The 22,140-nt window shown below is 39.5% G+C and overlaps 2 protein-coding genes and 1 pseudogene across 2 annotated transcripts in view; 1 reads left to right on the forward strand and 2 right to left on the reverse strand.

Moving 5' to 3' along the window:
• The window catches only part of LOC149096543 (uncharacterized), a 58,505-nt gene that overhangs the window by 10,000 nt on the left and 26,365 nt on the right, over nucleotides 1-22,140 (reverse strand). The window lies entirely within an intron of this gene.
• Nucleotides 107-2,998, forward strand: LOC149096544 (uncharacterized; annotated as a pseudogene).
• Nucleotides 12,525-22,140, reverse strand: part of LOC149096545 (uncharacterized) — a 31,473-nt gene continuing 21,857 nt past the window's right edge. The window contains exon 2 of the mRNA XM_089281437.1: nucleotides 12,525-12,949. Within this exon, the coding sequence (XP_089137563.1) occupies nucleotides 12,525-12,949 (425 nt within the window). The remainder of the gene's footprint in view (nucleotides 12,950-22,140) is intronic.

The raw sequence follows: 22,140 nt of genomic DNA on the forward strand, positions 1-22,140 counted from the left end.
TGGGTCGTTACAACCACTCTATCACTTGCTACAACCATGGTATCAAAAGCTGCCCGATCCTTGGTGAGCACGTTATCGTAATTTTCGTGACACGGTACACTTTAAAATGGCCAACTGCACATCAAAGTCAGGCTCAAACAGAGAGCATCAAGTTGGTATTAAGACTACTTCCAGAGGCGAGAACAACTGTTTTGTCGTCAAAGACAAGTTTCCAAATGTAGAGAAAGCACCACAGCACAAATTCTCCTCTCCTCTCAATCCCAGTTTAACAACTTCTTCTCCCCCGCAGACCCCACTCACACAATTCCTTCAGTGTGCACGTGCCTAGAGAACATATTTCGGAACTAACAATGGAGGCTTACATTTGCTAAAGTGACAAGCGTTACACACCAAAATCCGGTGGGTGGGAAACAATCGCGTGAAAACATATCACGTCTTTTCAATAAACGAAAGGTAACTTCAACAGGTGTGTGGGACACTTCTTTGTAGCAACACGTAACAATAGAAGGGACACCGCGGGCCTGCACCACGCTACGTTGAAGTGTGTTCAGGGCTACGCCAATAACTAAACAGTAACTAACAACAGAATCAAATTCTTAAATCACCCACGAGTTGTACCCACCACCCACCAACCACCACCGTTAGAAATTTACGAGCAAAAAAGTGGATTAGAGTTGTGCTGCGTTGAAGTGTGTTCAGGGCTACGCTAATAACTAAACAGTAACTAACAACAGAATCAAATTCTTAAATCACCCACGACCCACGAACGATAGAAATATTCGAGAAAAAAAGTGTATTAGAGTTGTGCCTTTTCTTGTGGGAAAAACATGTAAATACAAGCATCTAATTGTTTAATTCTTTCCAACAGAATGTTTATTTCCATTAAATCAATCAGATTTAATATTCTTATTAATTTCTTGAAGAAAATTAGAACCTATGAAAATATTTTTGCGTAACCGATTGTGACATTTCTACTCGTCCTCGCATTCAAAGGCCTCCTTGAAACAAAGGAGAAGACATCGACAGTCGACCCATATCCCATAACACGAAAATGACATCGTCTTTGATAAAACCTGCATGCTCTTCTTGCATTCTTGTTTTACCAGGTATTTCAAGGTGCGTTTTTAAATGTGTTCATAAATTCGTCATTCTATCATTACAGTGGACTTTGTCTTTTCTTCCAAGTTTCGTAAGCAATCACAATTGCAAGATATCAATTTTTTTCTTCATTCACTACGATAACTATATGTCTTAAAAACCTCTTAAAAGTGAGTAAGGTTTGCATCAAAAAAACGGATGGTTGCATAAAATTCAAAATCTCTTCTACTTTTCTGTACGTAAATCAACGTAAAAAATACAGTCCAACATTTCTTGTCAAGAGATTATATATTTGCAGTTGGAACGCTTTCCTATATTAGGTAAAAGCCTCATTTCCTTGGCTGAAGGGTTTTTTATTAATAAAGCGATCATTTCTTTGCGTTTTCTACTGCACAGGAACACAAAACGTGCATTTTCCTTTCGATATAAGGAATCCCTGTTTAGTTAATCTTCTTAAGTAGTAACAGCCCTAGTTTATTGACGGTTTAATATTACTTCTTTGTGAGTCTTCTATCTAGAGAAGCTGAAAAGATTTCAACTGCTAATTGAAAATGTTCAAAATTTTAACTTTGAGCTGAAAAAAAAAAAGTTACTCAAATAGCTGATAGTTGAGAAGTGGCCTAAAATTTTAAGTGATAGCTGAGAATAGCCGAACATCAAATAACTGAGATTCCATCGCTATCTTAAGACTCTCTTTTCAATTTGGAGAAAAAATTCGAGTTCCAAATGAGCTTTGAACCAACTACCCATCGTAATCCAGCCAAACGCTCTAACCACTGAGCTGCTGGAGACTCTATGGTAAGCAAGGGTGAAATGTGAATCTTTGACTAGAACCGCATCGCGCCTTTTTTTTTCAGTCTGGTTTTTTTTTCCGAGTTGATGTTGTTTCTACATTTAAAGTTCCTTATAATATTCACTTTAGAGGGTGTTTGGTTGCATCTTTGAGATTCCTCAATGTGACTGCGCGATGCAGTTACTGAGTTCATGAGTGCCAAGTCATCATTTGGCTGTGTGACCGCGCGATGCGGTTCCAGTCAAAGACCCACATTTCATCCTTGTTCATCATAGAGGCTCCAGTAGCTCAGTGGTTAGAGCGTCGGGCTAGATCACGAAGTGTCGTGGGTTCAAATCCCATCTGGAACTCGGATATTTTTCCGAGTTAATGTTATTTCTACATTTAAAATTCATCTACTCTTCACTTTGAAAGTAAGTTTGTAGATCAGAAAAATTCTTTACGATATTGTGGCATAGTTTATTTAATAAGTTCTGATTGTTGTTTGAATTTTCCTAAAGGCGAAGCTGCTTGGTATCAAATCAACTATGGTCACCATCCCGTATGCTTCGAGGCCAGAAACAACCGTCCAGGTCACGTGATATACCGAGGTGCGCAAGGCATGCTAGTCGGTGCCCTGAAGCTGCGAGGTGAGGTGCGTCTCTGACGTCGCCTATAACAGCCGCTGGGGTTGCCATGGTTACAGCTCCTTTAAGGCATACCCTTTAAACGTCATCATAACCGACAGACACGACAACGTGATATTTCCCCTGGAGCAGTTTATAAAGCATGGATCAGGATTGTGGTACACCATGCCCGTAGTGGACGATAAGCCTTCTGACGAGCTGGTCTTCTCCAACTTTGACTACCTGCTGTATCTGCATCCATATATGGAGCTTAGGGTCTGGTTCGGCGAAGACTTGAAGAACTGGTCCGAAAGCGATAACCAGGGCAGGGTGTGTGTTGACGTTTTCGCTTACGTCATCGGGGACATAGGAGCGAGTGCTGGAACGTCTCCCGGAGGAGGGACCCCAAGAGCGCAGGCCCTGCTGAAAAACCTGAAAACGAGCCTGAGTAGCATCATGCAGAAGAACTGGAGGTAAACACAAAGTAAACAGAAGAATACATTGTTAGCATGTGCATGATTGTAAACAGTTATTTGTTATTTGTAGCTGGAAAAGTAAAATAAACAGCTTGTCAAAGCACCCGCTTGTAGCTTTTGGGTTTTATAGATTGTATTACTCATTAAACTGCCTCCTTCGTTGAAAACTAACTCAAGACTGCAATAGGTTTGCTTTTTATCAGATGCTGAGTCTGTTGTTCTTTAAAAGAATAAGCTGCATGACTGATGAATTGCTGATCTTACCTTACACCAATAACATTGATAACAGGCTTACCACATATCTTGATGACAGGTTTACCACTTACTTTGATAACAGGTTAACGACTTATCTTGATCACAGGATCACCACTTACCTTGATTACAGTTTTACCACTTACCTTGATCACAGTTTTACCACTTACCTTGACAACAAGATTACCACTTATCTTGATCACAGGGTTACCACTTATCTTGATCACAGGTTTACCACTTATCTTGATCACAGGCTAGTTATCTTCTTCACAGGGTTACCATTTACCTTCGCCAGTAGAAGTCTACCACCTACGTTCTACCCTCACATGATTCCTTAACCACTCCCTCTCCCCTCCACCCTAATCCCCAACCTAAGGGTAATCAACACTGTATTTCTCATTACATTGTACCAACATGGAAAGGCATAAGCATGAAAAGCCTGGAGCTAACTCCAAAAGCCAACCGTGTATTTAGCCTCTAGTCATATTGAAAACAACCGATTTCTATAACACTTAGTAAACTACCTACACAAAACCTAAATTACTGTATTACTATTGTATTATGTACCTCAAAGATCTTGTTGTCGAGTTGATCACTATCGTATGAAAAGATATTTTTCAGAATACAGGTCATGAGAAGAGGAAAAATTATTCCAATTAATTAGTGCATAGCTCATATGCTTAGACTAGTAAGGATTTTGACGCATGGGGCTCAAAGCGTGTTTTACTCAATTGATCTTGGACTCAAGCGTCTCTGTCGGTCGAAAAGGCGTCCTTTTTCAAACAGATGCTCCTTGGGCCTCGACGGCACCGCAAATACCTTAAAATATTCAACATCAGCATTAATATAATGGATTTACTTAAGGACCTCAAAAGAAAGCAATTTATACAATTACGTTTTAGTATAAGGACCTGTATACAAGGGCCTTGATACTAGGCCCTCTAGCAATGACTGTATACAAGGACCATCAAACAAGGGCCTTGGCACAGTTAACCTTATACAAGGAGCTTTGCACAAATACTTTTGTATAAGGAGATTTATTAGAGTGTGTACTAAAGTCTTTATATAAGGACTTTAATTCAGTATATTCAAAGGCCTTTATATAGGTGCCTTAAAAAAGGAAACCCTTCCTTACACAAGGGCCTTCACATGGGGTCCTTGATATAAGAACGACCTCCATGGATTTGATCACATCGACATATTCTACGATCGTGTATCGATTGATCCATGCATCTCTACCTTGATGCGTAAGATCACTCGTCACCGACAGCAGTTAAGAAATAACAGTCCACAATTTAAGATCGAATAGCAATCTTGAATGGTGGCGAAAGAGATCAATTGGAGATCTTGTATCGATTAACGATCTAAGATGGCCAAAAGGACTTGTGTGCCAACCATGCATAAGCGGAAAGTCGTATAGATTTTCTGATTGCACACATAACTTTGAATTTTTGATATACTTTGATCGGAACCAGAACTTTAGGCAGTCAAGCAGCGAAATGAACATTTGATAAGCTTATGCACGTCTATGTGATCAGCACTTCTCGCCATCTAGCGCGTAGCCCTTATCCTCTCAACGGACGAAGAAAAAACACGGTTGGCTTGTAGTGTACGGTAAACCGGCGTTCATCAAAGGATAATGCGTTATTCTATGAATCCCGATATATCCTAGTTACTTCACGTTCAAACTCGAATTCACCCAAGCTTTCTCCAGTGTTTGGATCACTTTTTGTGAAAAACACGCGCTCAGCCGTTTCTTATATATTTTTTTGGTCTAAAACTAATTTAGCGCGAAGTATACGACGATATTTACAAAGCCTGTTGTAAAACGACCGGACTAGCCAATCAGGGCGCGAGTTATATCACCAAAATTTTGCAGCAGCTAGTAGCAAACTAACCAATCATAGTTTGTTATAGACCACCTCTTGAAAACGTTGAATAAGCAGTAATTACCAGACAGTAATAATTACCTGCGCAGACAAGGTCGGTTCCACTCCAAGTTCCATTTTCTGTACATCTTCTAACCACTGAACCTTTCGCTTCAAATCCATCATTACAAGAAAACCTGCATACGGTACCATATGGCATCTCTGTTGTACTACAGCCCAATAGCTTACCGTTGGCCGGTAGTGATAACGTCGGGCACGTGACAGCTAAATGGAGAATAAATCAATACTTTGCGTGACTGTCACATTATGCTTGTGTTACAAACAGATCTCCTACACTTGTTGCGTAGAATCCCAGCCGGGGAATTACTCTCGTGCAGGGATTTCAACATATTAGGGCATTGTCAATGGATAGGAAGATAAAAATACACGTTATTCGCGGATTATTAGCTCTAAATGAGAAGTAACATAACCCTTAGTTTGCTATCAGCAAGTAACCACGTTAAGTTCAAAGCTAATTTTGAAACTCATCTAAAAAAGTGTTAAAAACTTTAAACACTAAATTTTCGGCTTTGTTGCCTTAGTTAGATTTACAAGTAGCTTGAATAAGTGTCACCACATCAGCATGTAATCAGTTGCTATTTGCCGGGCCGTAGCTAGTAATATGCAAATCTCAGTCCGTTTTTGTTGTTTATGGTCATCATAAACACCCTAAAATCCTAAGAAAAAAAATTAAACCATGGACATTGCCTAAGTCCTATAAGTCAATAAGGAATATAATCAAGTTCATAAGGAATGGAATTGAGCCCGGGCCGGCGAGCGCTCTCAACACTGCGTCATCCCTGCTCTCCAATATAAATGTTGGATGTTATTGATAAAAAAAACTAGAGGAAAAGAAGGATTGTAATATTTTTATTAATACGATATAAGAACTGCATAACATGGAAGCTTCTGTAAACGCATATTTTACGTATTACCAGTAAGAATTATGTTCAGATTGATAAGATACAGCCTTATTGTCATTCGGAGAGCTTCAGAACCACCTTAAATTCGAAAAGTTAAGATGGCACTGAACCACCTCTATAGAATGTTTCAAACTTCGTTTGATGATTGATGATGACGATTGCCTTATGACTGATTGCTGACTGACACACTCAAAGAAGGAAACAAGGCAACTTACCTGCGCTGCCGTTACCACAATAACGAAGATCGCAAGAAGGCGGCTTTGGTAACTCATACAAAAAGAAAGCTCCACAGTTCCTGACTCTAATATTGTTACTCCAGAGACAGCAGTTGCTTGACCAGTAATAGCTATAATAATGATAACAGACTTTACGAGTGACCACACCTTCAGCGACGGTCGGGTGTGAGCCACTAAGCCAACCTGAAGCAGCAGTGCCGCAGTGATTTACGGGAACACATTTGTCCGCCATCCGATATCCGGCAGCTCCTTGGAAGCGATACCAACCTGGTACCAGGTCATACCTGTCGCATCTATAATTGCTGTTGATCACTATGTGTCCTTGAGCGCGGTCTGCTTCACTCAGGACTGTGTAATTGTTACATCCATCCACTGTAAGTAAGGACACATCAGTTAACTACAGTAACGACAAAACTGCATTTTTTCAACAGAACGGTAGTGAAAAATACCAAAAACAAAACGAGTCATGAGTGAAAACGACAAAAACGCTCATCTTGGATTGCTGACATTGTTCAATACGTTTTCTTGAGTACCGTCTGCTTCATTCAGATTTGTGTAATTTTTACACCCAGTTTACACAGCCAGCCTCGCACGAGGTAACGGGCAGGGATTGGTGCTCTTGGAAGTAAGTGACGCACTACGAAGAAATGTTACAATATCGAATTTCCATTGCGCGTTTTAAGGCTTTGAAAGAAATTTAATTTCCCCAAATAAACATGTAAATTAACTTATAAATGTTTCGCTCGTATAGGATCGGGCCTCTCTACCACACGATACACTCTAGGCTGGAATTATGACTTTATCGAAAGAAATCTTGCAGGAAATGAACTCTAACAAGAGCCATAATCGGGGACGGAGACCGTAAGCGCGCGCCATTTCTAGTATTGGAGCTGTCCCTATGATATGGGACAATTTTTCTATTTTTAGAACAAATTGCGCCATCGTGTGCGGGACACGCGCGTGTATTCTGCGAGGATTTTGCGGATGTAGCGCGGGGAAATGGTGTCTGATATTCTCGAAATGTTTGATGCTTTTGGCCCACAAATCAATACGTTCATGTCTGTTGGAATTTTGCTTCAGTACTTTCGTCGTAAGCTGCTCCAGTTTGAGTGAAGTAAGACAGTGTCGAATTTAGTTATGTCACGCTTTACATCACTGACCAAGTTGTGTTCCGTTGCCTCTTTTACAAGAGCTCGAAATCACTCCACCCTAAGTTTCACATATGTTGAAGATTAACAGCTTTTCCTTAACAAAGCAAAAAACAAGTTGATATGTTTGGATATAGCAGCGTTTCAGGACTTCAAAGTTTCCCTCCTCTTGCCACACGCTTACGACGATTTCGTAATAATAATTGCAAGTTTGAGTTTCGCCTGAATTGTAAGTAACGTTGATGTTTTATGAAAGCGCAATAAGTTACAATAAAGTTTATGTCTGTAGATGCTACTCAGTTTTGTTTGTGTAAAAATCCAATAAATTGTCTGTTGTCGATGAATAAGAGCGCCCGCCGATGCGTGTTTTGAACAGTCAGTAAAACATGACAAATTGGACTTCCGCACTTTCGTGTGAAAACGTACATCGAACTCATATAATATCTCTAGTTTTTAAATATGTTTAAGGTTGATAAATGTTTGAGAACATATTAAAAACTTAGCTGAAAATATGTGAATACAGCAGAAATAATCGGCAAAATTACGATGACGCTTTCTTTAATGAACTCGAATAACGATTTCGATTTTGTTGGTTGAGTTATCAAAACTCCTTGTCTATTTTATTTTCGCACTGTAAAATTTCACTGTTAAAGAAACACACATGATGATAGTAGCCTTTTGGCATTGGTGAAAATTGTTGCAGCATCTCGGCATAAAAGACAACGAAAGAAATCCTTGTCAACATTTGTTGACAATTGAAAACACCAACTCGGATTTGAAAGTGCACGCGCTGCACTATGCAAATGAGCTATTTAATGTACGCGTCAGACTTTCCTTTCAAAAACTTTTGCAAACTCGCCAAACAAACAGAAACAATAAGAAACTATCAAAAACATGGTTTGGTTATATTTAAGCATTGTTTGGGAAACTCACAAATTAACTTGATACCAGAGTAAAGAGCTTTCTTGCATAACTTTTCTTTACAGAACAAACGCAAAAGCTTACGCGTACAATTAGCGCGAGCAGATATTATTCATTCACAGAGCGAAATTGAAGTGATGTTTTCGACCCTGAAAAACTCACCTTTTCCATTAGCTTAGAGCATAAAACTACATATAAGAGTCCTGGTTCTTATTCCCTGCCCTATTCCCTGCCATCGCTGTAAAAAATCTGCAAGAGAATCTCGCAACGCTCACCCTTTGATCACGCAACGTGACAACATCCACGCGAGAGCCCCCGACATGTGCGCGGATCCGCGCAGATAAATGACGTCAGGATGGCGCAATTTGTTCTAAGAATAGAAAAATTGTCCCATATCATAGGTGTGCGCGGATCCCGAGACTTACGGCAGGGCGCTTATACGTAGGGCGGTGAAACGAGCGGGTCCGAGCAAAAAGGTGTGATGCAATAGACTGGGGTCTACTAAAACGAGCAGATTCCGCATAATACACTGGAACTTAGATTTCTAAGGAAATTCCACGAAACTCCTTTCTATATGAAGAGGGAAGGCCTTTGGTGCATTTTTGTTCTGAAGCAATGGGAAAAGGTGAGTTTTCGCGCTGTAAGATCTGCTCGTGCTAGTTGTACGCGTAATCTTTTGCATTTCTTCTGACTTACGAATAAACGTTATGAAACTCGTTACTCTGGTATCGCCGGTTAATTTGTGCGTTTCTCAGGACAATCAGAATAATGATTAATCACAACCAAAATATATTTGGCGAGCAGGAAAGTCTGACGTGTACAAGTAGCCAATTTGCATAATGTAGCGCGTGCACTTTCAAGTCCGAGTCGGTGTTTTTTTAATTTCTCAATATAAAATTTTGCCAAAGTACTTTTTTCCCCATCTTTTGTGCTGAGATGATGCGATAGCGATAATTTTTGCCAACGCTAAAAGGCTACTAAGATCACAGTTTCTTCATAGTGAAATTTTATACTGCGAAAATGAAGAAGACAAGGAGTTTTGAGAAGTCAAGCAACAAAATGAAATTGTTAATCGGGTTGATTGAGAAGTGCTACGGTAATTTTGCTGATTTAATATCTGCTGTCTTCCCACATTTCCAGTTAAACTTCTAACATGTTCTCAAATATTTATCACATCAGTCAAACGTATATAAAGCTAGAGATATTGTTTGAGTTGGATGTACGTTTTTACACGAAAGAGCGTAATTGAAGTCAATTTGTCATGTATAGCTACAAAACACAGATCGCCGGGCGCTCCTTTTCATCGACAACCAGCGATTAATTGGATTTTTACACAAACAAAACTGAGCAGTATTTACAGACGAAAGTTCTTATGCCTTGATGAGGTATCACGTGTTGCTTGCAGTTCAGACGAAACTCAAACAAGCAAAATTTTATAACTTTTCGTTCGCGATAAACTCTATGGCGAAATCCTTGCAAGCGTGCGGCAAGAGGAGGGAAACTTTGAATTTCTGAAACGCTACTACATCCAAATATATCCAGCTGGTTTTTTACTATCTTATGTAAAAGCTATCGATCTTCAACATATGTAAAATCTAGAGCGGAATAATGTAGAGTACTCGTAAAAGAAGCAGCGGATCACGGCTTGGTCATGATAAGCGGGACATACCTGCATTCGACACTGTCTTACTTCACTCAAATTTGGGTAGCCTACGACGAAGTTACTTAAGCATCATTACAACAGATATAAACGTATTGACTTTTAAGTCTAAAGCATCAAAAAGGTTTTTAAAAATACACCACTGGTGGCTCAAAAATAAAGAAAGAAAAGTTGATTTCCGGTTCGTCGAGAGGAGATTTTTGGTAGCCATTAATCTCACCGGAAGCGCGGAAGGAGCGTTCTTGCCAGTCTTTCTCCACATCACACATTGGACCAAGAGCGCACTGCCCGTTTCACAGCCTGGCCCTTTTTCCGCCCTGATTAATCTCACCGGAAGCGCGGAAGGAGCGTTCGTGCCAGTCTTTCTCCGCATCACACATTAGACCAAGAGCGCACTACCCGTTTCACCGCCCGGCCTTTTTCCGCCCTGCATACGGTCTCCGTCCCCGATTATGGCTCCTGACTCTAGTAATTTTGTTTAAATTTCGTTAGTTGAGAATGTCAAACAAATTTCTTGACAAGACTGTAAAATATTAGATAAATATTTCACTTTCCTTATGAGCATGTTCACCTAGAATGAAAACGATGCGCATAATGTTGCGCGAAGCAAATTTTCCAAGTTTACTGTACGTAAAGATAGAATAATGATAAGTGTGAATTTCACTTTTGACGTTTTAATCATTTTGTTTAGAGTACAGGGCTGTGGTTTTCTTTCCTTTTCTTCCAAAAAATGTGTCTGCTACCATAGAAGAGTCTTGAACGGGGATAACGTAGTTGAAGCTCAACGGAGTTAAATGTTTTCCATGTTTCGTACCACGCGTTCGGGCACGCCCGAACGATCTCACGAGTGTTGTGTATGGAAAGTAATGTTCTTGTCTATTCAGTAGTGGCTTTAATGAATGCCAATCAGTCATAAATTTAACAATAACTGCAAAAATTCTCGCGTGTTCATTGTCGAATTTTCATTATCAATAAGCGGACAGATACATGAAGATGCTTTAACGAGAGAAAGCGGAGATTTTGACGATTTGTTATTGTAAAAAACAAATCGACGTCAGTATTTCATGTGTCTGTCTTGTTATTGACAATGAATTTCGTCAAAATATTGTCCAAGTAACCAGCAGATCCCCTTGATTATCGCCTGGTGGATACACAGCTGCTTTGACAATGTTTTGATGAAATTCATGGTCAATAACAGGACAGACGCAAGAAAACCTGACTTCAATTTATTAAACGGTTGGCAAGGGGAATTTTAATGCAAATATCTCGTTCACGTTTCACGCAGTCAAGAATCCCTCTACTTATCCCACATAAATTTTTTGGTGATTTTTAGGTATATTTGGAGATAAATAGTTTTTCTCAAAGGTTTAGTGAAATTTATGGAAATAGGAAATTTTGAAGTTTTGGTGTTGTTTTAAAATTAGAATTTGAAGTTAAAAATTGATAGACGTACACCAAACAGTTGTCCACCAACCTGAGGTTCCCTTTCGGGGGGTTGAACTGTGTGGTGGTGTTCCATAACCTTTTTTTTCCTTTTAATCCCTCTTTAAACTTCCTAAAATTTCACTTAAATTCCTGTAGACCTCCGCCTTAAAATGAGTCCCAGAATTTATTATGTGGCAAGGGCCCGTCCGGCTAGTATCACTAGAACTTTTTTTTATTATCATTTTTTTTTTATTTTCCACAATCATATGTTGAAAATGAGATCTTAAAATTGAGTAACTATGTCATGAATACTAAGTTGAATGAATGGCTCGCTTTTCCTTTCACGTGCATTGAAAAGTAAAGGGGCTCTGCACACTCTACATTTTCCGAGCTTTGGCTACCTTGTGATGAATCGTGCTTCGAATCGTACTACGCGTACACCACCGAACGATCTCGCGAGTAGTGTGTACCTGAAGTAATGTTCATTGGCTATTAGTTGGCGTGTTAATCAATGCCATCACTCATAAAATTTTTCAAGCGACTGGTAGAGGCAAACGCGGTTAGTTTTAGCTGACTCGCGAATAAAATTATCCATTCCTTAAATAGGCAAATCAAAATTTCTCTTTTTTTCTGTGGAGTCTAGCCCACAGTATATAACCACTGAACTTAGTGCAGTTGAAACCATTCACTCATAACTGTCACTTACCATTTACAGCAGCGGTTATTGTTGGTTTCACAGTTGATGCAATCGTTGGTTCCACGCCAGTCTCAGTGATTGAAATGGGTGCTGTAGTTACTTGCGGTGTCTTTACCGACTGTGACGTTGAGTGCAATGCAGTAGCCGTAAATGATGCGGCGATGGAGGATCCCGCATTTAATGCCCGTGTTGTTATGTAAGACAATGGCACATCTATTGTGCCGCTGGGCGATACCACATTGATTGCACTGGACGATTTTTGTCTATTGACTATCCCGGGTTAGTTAGGTCAGTTAAATCGCGAGAAATGAAAATATCTCTTTTTTAGGTGGAATCTAGCCAACAGTATTACACAACTGAACTTAGTGCAGTTGTAACCAATCACTCATAACAACATACTTACCATTTATAGAAGAGGTTATTGTTGGTTTCTCTGTTGATGCAATCGTTGCTTCCACGCCGGTCTCAGTGGTTGAGATGAGTGCTGTAGTGACTTGCGGCGTGTTTACCCACTGTGACGCTGACTGCAACGCCACAGACGTAAATTCTGGAATGGACGATTCCACATTTACTGTTCGTGTTGTTACGTAAGACAATGGCACATCCATTGTGCCGCTGGGCGATACCACATTGATTGCTACACTGGACGATTCCAGAGTGTTTCCTGTGCTGAACGACTCCATACTTATTTCACCGCTAGGCGATCCCACATTAAGTGTTGCACCGGACGATTCCACAGTTGTTGTTGCCCTGAACGATGCCACACTTACCGCAGCGGTGCTCTGACCTACAAAGAGTTGTGTGATTAAAAGAACAATGCTTTTGGTAATAGAAGAACCTTACGGAAAAGAGAAGGAGAGAGTAAAAGAGTGATTATTGTGTCATACCTGATGAGTCAAACAACAAGCAAGTACAGCCGAAGCTCTCTTTGAGACCACTCTCGTAAGAAACCAGCTTTAGTTACGACCACCTTTTTGAAACCCTACTTGAACTGTGACTTAAACTTTGTAATGAAAAGCACTCGTGAGCCGACCACGACCACTTTTGGGAATACCCAAGTAGACTTTTCTATGTATTCACCATGAATACATACAGTGTTACAAAAGATTTTGTAAACTAAAACTAAAACAGTAACGATTATCGTGAAAATGTAATAAGGTTATGATATAGCAATCAAGTTACTGACATCGGTTTGATTTGAAAGTAGACAATTACGTAGATCAAAGCAAGATGAAATAATTGTTGCTAACATTTTAATGAAACTGCACATTGCGCAAATGGTTCTTGACCAGTTAATAATTAAACGTAAAGTTTAGCCGTGTCTATATTAGATAGAAAAACACTCATTAAACATTAATTTCTTTCTTTCCTTTTTTTTTTTTTTTTTTTGTAAATCTTTAAAGAGTTTCCGAACCTCTCATAGGCCACCACCTACTATTGTTTCACCATGCGGTTGCTTACGAGAGTTCATTCTTGTAAGCGATCAACTCTAGTTACGAACACTTTTTCGAAATTCCGAGGTCGTCATTTGCGAGAGTTTCGACTGTATTAAAATACAGAATATTAATCGTTTGTCCGCGAAAGGATCGGATAGAGGCGAGAAAGGGCATGCAAGAGGTAAAAGCCAAAGCTACAGTGTATAAACCAGGATCGTTAAGTTCTGCACTTTACCGTGGCTTGTCAATAGAATGTTCTGTCTTTATCCAAGATATTTTTACCAGCGTTTATTAAATTGCCATTGTGGATTTCACAATGGCTACTGAGGCGCAGGCAAACGCAGGCATATTACTGCAGTTGTTGCGTACGTCTTCCAAATGCTTGCCCAAGTTGGAATATGTTCCAAGATGTTGGATGGTGCAACAGGGTGGCAAAGGTATACTGCGTTGATATGTTGAGTGCGTTTGCCCTGGCCTTAAGGGTTTCAGTCTCTTAAATGTACTGTGCTCACTTATTAGCAAATTCAATTAATTATGCACCCAGATGTCGTGTGTTAAGCCCATGAACGGCAACGTAATTAAATATAAAGGCATGAATGATCTATCTTCACGACTACAGCAATAGAGTACATGAGTTTTTGTCGGGCGTTATTTTCACTACTGTTTTAGTTGTGTACATTATCAGTCGTGTCATTGTATCTTTCTCCGTAGTTTAAGATTCAACAACCTTGATATATTCATTTGCAACGTAGTTAAAGTTGTTTTTTCTTTCTGTTCTTTCGACCGAGTCTTAAGGTCATGTTTTCGCTATCGTTGCGGAAACTAAACACGTACGTACGGTAAACTTACAGGTTTATTATGAGGAAAATATTGTAGAAAAATGATTAAACTTCCGAAATCAGACACTGGTTATGACAAAGCAAAAGTATCAGGAACAATGTGAAAATGAATCTCAGAATTGATTACTGAAAAGGCCCCATCCAGTATCATTGGACTGAATTGCAGTTTAACCTAAGTTTTGAAACAGATTTGCAGAAAGCTGTGGTAAACTAACTCAGTTTTGCAGTAAATCACACCATATGAAAGGAAAGCGTTGAAAAACCAAAACAGATGTTTTTTTAGACACACGTTGAACAGTATGCTGAGAGGTTCACTCACTCTTGCGAAGCATAACGTAGGACAAAGGGTAGTTTAGGTTTGTCATCGTTTAACACATTTGAAATTACAAAATAAGGATGGATGAATTTAAATCAGACCTTCCTCCAAACCTAACTCTGTGTCTGAACTTTACTTCACTTAGTTCAAAATGAAAGGGATTCAATCTTTAGAATATGTCGAGATTGCATAACACAACACTTCAACCATGCAAAATTAGACGCCTTAAAAGTAAAGCTAAAAGTATGACATACCTTTATTACCTTCCACAAGGCAAAGCGAGAACCACAGTACAGTGAAGGTTTTCATTTCTTTCCTTATCCTAATCATTCAATAGTATTTTGATTAAAACAGAACGCTTAAGCGAAAAATACCACTGACCGCTCGACTCAGTCAATATGTGTACCGCTTGATTGACAACTTGTTGTTCGTGCGAAGCAAAGCGTGACCCATATACACTTGGAATCTCTAAAATGCTTCCTTGTTTGCCGTGAAGAATCGAATTATTTGACCACACTACTTCCTTTAGAAAAGAGTTTATATCCTTCAGAGGTAGTTGTGAGGAGTGTTTCTCAATAAAGATGATCGCGAATTCTACTTCCTTCCTCTATTGTCTGGATGGAAGCGACATATTCTACATTGTTCACGCTTTCTGTATCTTTGCGAGCGTTTCACTTTTCAATGAAGTCTTTCCTGCTTGTGGATGTGTTTTCAGCAGTGTTCATTGTCAAAATACCAATGGGCCAAATTATGTGTAACTACCCCTCTGGACAAAATGGCTTAGATCTGATTGGTTGATAGGCACTGTAAGAAAAAAATATAACCACTTAAAATGGCCATATCAGGTTCAAACAGAGAGCATCAAACTGGTATTAAGCCTACTTATTATATGGCTTTGGCTTGTGGCCGATATAACGCGCGCTCTGATTGGCTAAGAACGTGATCTGAGTGGTCATTATGCAGCCGTAATGCCCACGGGCCGATTACGGATTATGCAAATTAGGAAGAGCCCGGCTCGGAAAATTCAAGCGCAATGAAACGATGAAAGCAGATTAAAAACAGTAAGAGAAGTAAATTTAATTACGAGTAGCTAAAAGTTTAGGGATTTTTCCTTAATAAAATTTATATAGAAGTCGTTTTTGACTTACCGGTAACCTTGGCGAGCACTAGTGAAAAACAATCAAAGTTTGCCGAGTGTTGAGCAAGGCTAAAATCGCTAAGTGAAAGACACCATCGGCAGATGTGTAACGTATCCTGAGCAGAAAACCCCGAAGAAACTTTTAAGTTATCATCTTAGTCACAATAATTACCGAAATATTGAACTCCGTTTCAGTTCTCATCAAATAGATTCCCTCGCTTCAACACAAGCAAGTGAAAATCAGCTTCCAGGATCATCAGATGTAAACAATCGGGCGGTTTCTGTCGGTAGCAGTGTTTCTGATACGTGCAGGAAGTTTTAGACGCTCACAAGGCTTGAAAACTTCATTTATAAGTCCCAGAATGAAGAAGGCCAAGATATGTTGTCGAAAGCGAATGCGGAGATCGAGTTATTCTGAGCAGTGCATTCTGAAGCATTAGTATTTTGTTTCACCGAAAGACCGTTGGTTTGGACCATTTTGAAGCACTTTCTGTCTTTTCTATATGCGTTGACGTTTCGCCACAAAAGTTGGAAAAACTCCCTCATCAAGTTGTCGCTCCACGATACTAAAATACCTTTTTGAGGGCTGTGACAATCATTTTTCCCGTAAAGAATTACAGTAGTGAAGTTCACTGACTGTGTAGTTTTGCCCTGGGTTTGAGACGATGAATGAATCGGTAAACGCGCGCATCGCCGGATGCAAATTGACGACTTCTGCTCGAATAATTTTTTTTTCTTCAATTGGTGAGCCATATAATAAACAACTTAATAACCTCGACCGTTCGGTCGTTACGGGAAAATCTCAAACCTCGGCCTACCGTATTGACCTCGCTGTCGCTCGGTCAATACGGCAAGACCTCAGTTTGAGATTTTCCCGTAACGACCTCACTCTCGGTTATTAAGTAGTTATTCCAGAGGCGATAACAATTGTTTTGTCCTCAAAGGCAAGTTTTAAAATGAGAGTGCACCAGAGCACAAATTTTCCTCTCCGCTCAATCCCAGTTTGATAACTTCTTTCGCCTCCCCCCACCGACTCCACTCACACAATTCATCAGTTTGCACGTGCCTGGAGGACATATCTTGGAATCAACAATAGAGGGCATACAACAGCTTAAGTGTCAAGTGTTACACACCGAAATCTGGTGGGTAGGAAACAATCGCGTGAAAAGTAACATAACGTGTCTGTTATATACACGAACGGTAAGGGAGGTGTGAAACTCCTCGAGCTCTTCGTAGCAACACTTACCAATGGCAGGAACACCGCGGGCCTGCACCACGCTACGTTAAAGTGTATCCAGGGCTACGCTAACAACTAAACGTAACTAACAAAGCATGAAGTATCTTAAATCACCAACGACCCATGACCCACGATCTACCACCGATAAAAATTTTCAAGCAAAAAAGTGAATTAGAGTTGTGCCTTTCACTGTAAGAAAAACATCTAAATACAGGCATCTAATCATTTAATTATTTGCAACAGACCATTTATTTCTATTAAATCAATCATTATATAAACAATCTTATCAAGTATTTACTATTCTTAATAATTTCATGAAGAAAATTAGAACCTATGTAAATAATTTTGCGTAACCAGTTATTGTGACATTTCTACTCGTCCTCTCATTCAAAGGCCTCCTTGAAACAAAGGAGAAGACGTCGCCAGTCGACCCATATCCCATCACACGAAAATGACATCGTCTTTGATAAAACCTGCTCTTCTTGCGTTCTTGTTCTGCCAGATATTTCAAGGTCCGTTTTTAAACGTGTTCATAAATTCGTCATTCTTAGGCTATAATTACACTGGACTTTCCCTTTTCTTCCACATTTCGGAAGCAACCACAATCGCAAGATAACAATTTTTTCTTCCTGCATTTCAATAACTATATAAATTATGTTGAAAACCTCTTATAAGTGAATGAGGTTTGCATGACCAAATGGGTGGTGGCCTAAAATTCGAACATCCTCTTCTTTTTTACACGTATATTAACGGAAAAATGAACGGGTCAGGATTGTGGTACAGCATGCCCGCAGTGGACGATAAGCATTCTGACGAGCTGGTCTTCTCCAACTTTGACTACCCACTGTATCTGCACCCCTATATGGAGCTCAGGGTCTGGTTCGGCGAAGACTTGAAGAACTGGGCCGAGAGCGATAACCAGGGCAGGGTGTGTGTTGATGTTTTCGCGTACGTCATCGGGGACATAGGAGCAAGTGCTGGAGGGTCTCCTGGAGGAGGGACGTCACGAGCGCAGGGCCTACTGAAAAACCTGAAAACGAGCCTGAGCAGCATCATGCAGAAGAACTGGAAGTAAACACAAAGTAAACAGAAGAATACGTTGTTAGCATGTGCATGATTGTAAACAGTTCTTTGTTATTTGTAGCTGGAAAATCTAATGTAAAATAAACAGCTTGTCAAGGCATCCCCTTGTAGTTTTTTCGGATATATAGATTGTATTACTCACTAAACTGCCTCCTTCGTTGAAAAATAACTCAAGACTGCAATAGGTTTGCTTTTTATCACATTCTCAGTCTGTTGTTCTTTAAAAGAATGCGCTGCATGACTGATGAATTGCTGATCACAGGATAACCACTTACGTTGATCACAGGATTACCACTTATCTTGATCACAGGTTTGCCACTTACCATGATCACAGGATTACCACTTACCTTGATCACAGGCTAGTAATCTACACAGGGTTATCTAGTTACCTTCACAGGGTAAACATTTACCTTCACCCGTAGAAGTCTACCACCTACGTTCTACCCTCACATGATTCCTTAACCACCCCCTCCCCCCTTCCACCCTGAGCCCCAACCTGAGGTGATCAACACTGTATTTCTCATTACAGAGTACCAACATGGAAAGGCATAAACATGAAAAGCCTGGAGCTAACTCCAAAACCCAACCGTGTATTTAGCCTCTAGTCTCATATTGAAAACAACCGATTTCTATAACACTTATTAAACTACCTACACAAAACCTAAATTAAGATCGAAGATCTTGTTGTCGAGTTGATCACCATCGTATGAAATGATATCTTTCAGAATACAGGTCATGGGAAAAGGAAAAATTATTCCAGGTAATTAGTACATAACACATATGCTTAGACTAGTACGGATTTTGACACATGGGGCTCAAAGCGTGGTTTACTCAATTGATCTTGGATTAAAACGCCTCTGTCGGTCGAAAAGGCGTCCTTCATCAAACAGATGCTCCTTGGGCCTCAACGACACCGCAAATACCTTAAAATATTCAACATCAGCATTAATACAATGGATTTACCCAAGGACTTCAACAGAAAGCAATTTATACAATTACGTTTTAGTATAAGGACCTGTATACAAGGGCCTTGATACTAGGACCTCTATTAATGACTGTATTCAAGGACCATCAAACAAGGGCCTTGGTACAGTTATCCTTATACAAGGAGATTTGTACAAGTACTTTTGTATAAGGACATATATTAGACGTGCCTTAGAAAAGAGACCCTACCTTATACAAGGGCCTTCACATCATGATGGGGTCCTTGATATAAGAAAGACCCTCACGGATTTGATCACATCGACATATCTTACGATCGTGTATCGATTGATCCATGCATCTCTGCCTTGATGCATAAGATCACTCGTCACCGACAGTAGTCATAAGAAATAACACTCCACAATTTAAGATCGAATAGCAATCTTCAATAGTGGCAAAAGTGATAAATTGACGATCTTGTATCGATCAATGATCCAAGATGGCCAAAAGGATATGAATACCATATACGAGCAGAAACTTGTAAATATTTTCTGCATATATACATAACGTTGATTTTTTTTTGTATACGTCGATCGAAACCAAAACAACTTTAGGCAGTCAATTTAGAAAGGGACGTTTAGATAATCTTCAGTGCACTTCTTTGTGATAAGCAATTCTCGCCCTGTAGCGAATGGCCATTTTCCTCTCGACGGACAAAGAAAAGACGGATGGCTATTTGTGTACGGTAAACGCGTATGCTCGTCAAAGAATAATGAGTTAGTGTGTAAATTTTAGTTTTTTACCCCAATTGGTGCTAATCTCGCAATCTGATTTGCTAATTTGCCGTTGTCGATAAGAATTCAGACGACGCTGCTCGCGTCAATGTTCACGCTCTTGGTCAGGCTCTGAAAAAATCATTTTCTTTGACGTTGATATTGTGGTAAAAAAAAAATCGAATGTGTTTTAGTGTTGTCTGTACTCTTATCGACAGTGATATGCGTCATTACAGTGGTCAAAATTTCTCGTCTCGTGAGTCCACAACATTTTGACCACTGTGATGACGCATATCGTTGTCGATAAGAGTACAGACAACGCTAAACCACATTCGATTTCTTAAATTGCACGCTAAAACTCGAGATTTTCCCAAATTTGGCTCAAGTATTGGGATTTCGTTTTGTGAACAACACGCGGCCGTTTCCTATTTCGTGTCCAAAACCAAGCCAACAAAAAGTATGCAACGATATTTACATAGCTTAGTGTAAAACGATCGGAATTATCTGAAACACTCTCCAGTGTTTGGATCACGTTTTCCGGCCGTTTCCAATTTTTTGGTCTAAAACTAAGCCAACAAAAAGTATGCGACGCTATTTACGTAGCCTCTTGTAAAACGACCGGCCTAACTAGCCAATTAGAACGCGAGTTATGTCACCAACATTTTGCAGCGGCGAATAGAAAACTAACCAAACATAATTTGTTATGGAACACCAAATGAAAGGTTGAATAAGCAGTAATTACAAGACAGTAATAATTACCTATGCAGACAAGGTCGGTTCCACTCCAAGTTCCATTTTCTGTACATCTTCTAACTGTTGAACCTTTCGCTTCAAATCCTTCCTTACAAGAAAACCTGCACACGGTGTTGTATAACATCTCTGTTGTATTGCATCCTAATAGCTCGCCATTGGTTGGTGGTGGTAACTTCGAGCAAGTGACAGCTAAAAATAAGATAAACAACGTGGATGGTCCGCGAGACAGCAGTAACATGAAACAATTTGGTGTTGATGACATGAACCAGTTACATCCTGTACAATGGCCAGCGTAATCCGCGCTACTGTTGATTAAAATCCTAGAATAATTTCACCAATAACTGGCTTTGAATGTCAGCTTAAGGGGGTCTTATACTCTCAGATATAAATTTTTCTCCAGAAAACCATTTTTTTGGAACATGAAGATTCAACATCCCTGTCCATTTGTAAATCGTATTTTGAAACGATTTTCCTCTAATTACTCCTGAATTTACGTTTAAATTAAGAAATCTGAACACTTCTAGCTATTTTTCAACATAGCAACACCCATAGCAACCATTGTTTACAGTCTGAAAGTACTCACAAAATGGATTCAATTCAATACATTTTAATGATACTTTACACAAACGCTTTAAAGATGTGTAGTTATGAGAATTTTGCATCATGGTCCTGAACATTATTTCTTCTACCATCTTATACGCTCCTTACACTTGGATAACATTTCTACGACTGGTGTGTATTCGGGTGTTCAATGAAACATTTATGTAAAACCTTTAAGTATACCCCTCCCCCTGCCCCTAACCTCCCCCCCCCCCCAGTTCACAGGGCTAATTTGGGCTCTCGGAGACCGAAGTAAAACTTTAAAGCCTTATTTCTCAAAATGACCAAATAGACGGATCATCAATATCTCGCACACGATATCTCCACTGAGTTTTAACCGAATGTTGTCAAATTTTCAACATTGATGAAGGACACAATTATCTAGGTCTTAAACCTCCAAAATTTACAATTTATGAAATTTTTTCCTGTTATTTAGTTAATATAGTTAATATTAGTTAATATTAATACACTTTTTCAACATTTCACGAGAAAAACCCCCTCAAAACACTGTTTTCTGAGGTTTGTCTCCTGGACAACTTGCTTATGGACAGGATGAACTTAATTCCATACTTCTCGAACCATTCATTATTACGTTATCGTGTTTATAATGAACACCACTTTTTAACACTAAGGAGCTAGTTATTCATTAACTATGGTGGCACGTGAGCTGGAAAAGCTCATTTTTGAAGTCAGAGTGCAAAGTCCTTTAACGTGATACCAAAACTGTTCCACAGAGTTGTTTTGCAAAAAAAAAAAATTTTAGGTATAAGACCACCTTAAGGAGATTTATACTTCGGCTCGGTCAGTAAAATATAGCCTTATGGTTTTAACGTCCAACAAAATGACCATAAAGCAGATTTTCATGTATCTTTTCTTCTCATG

This window comes from Orbicella faveolata, unplaced genomic scaffold, assembly GCF_042242905.1.
Source record: "Orbicella faveolata isolate gen_17 unplaced genomic scaffold, um_ofav_v1 contig_48, whole genome shotgun sequence".
NCBI classification, from domain to species: Eukaryota; Metazoa; Cnidaria; class Anthozoa; order Scleractinia; family Merulinidae; genus Orbicella; species Orbicella faveolata.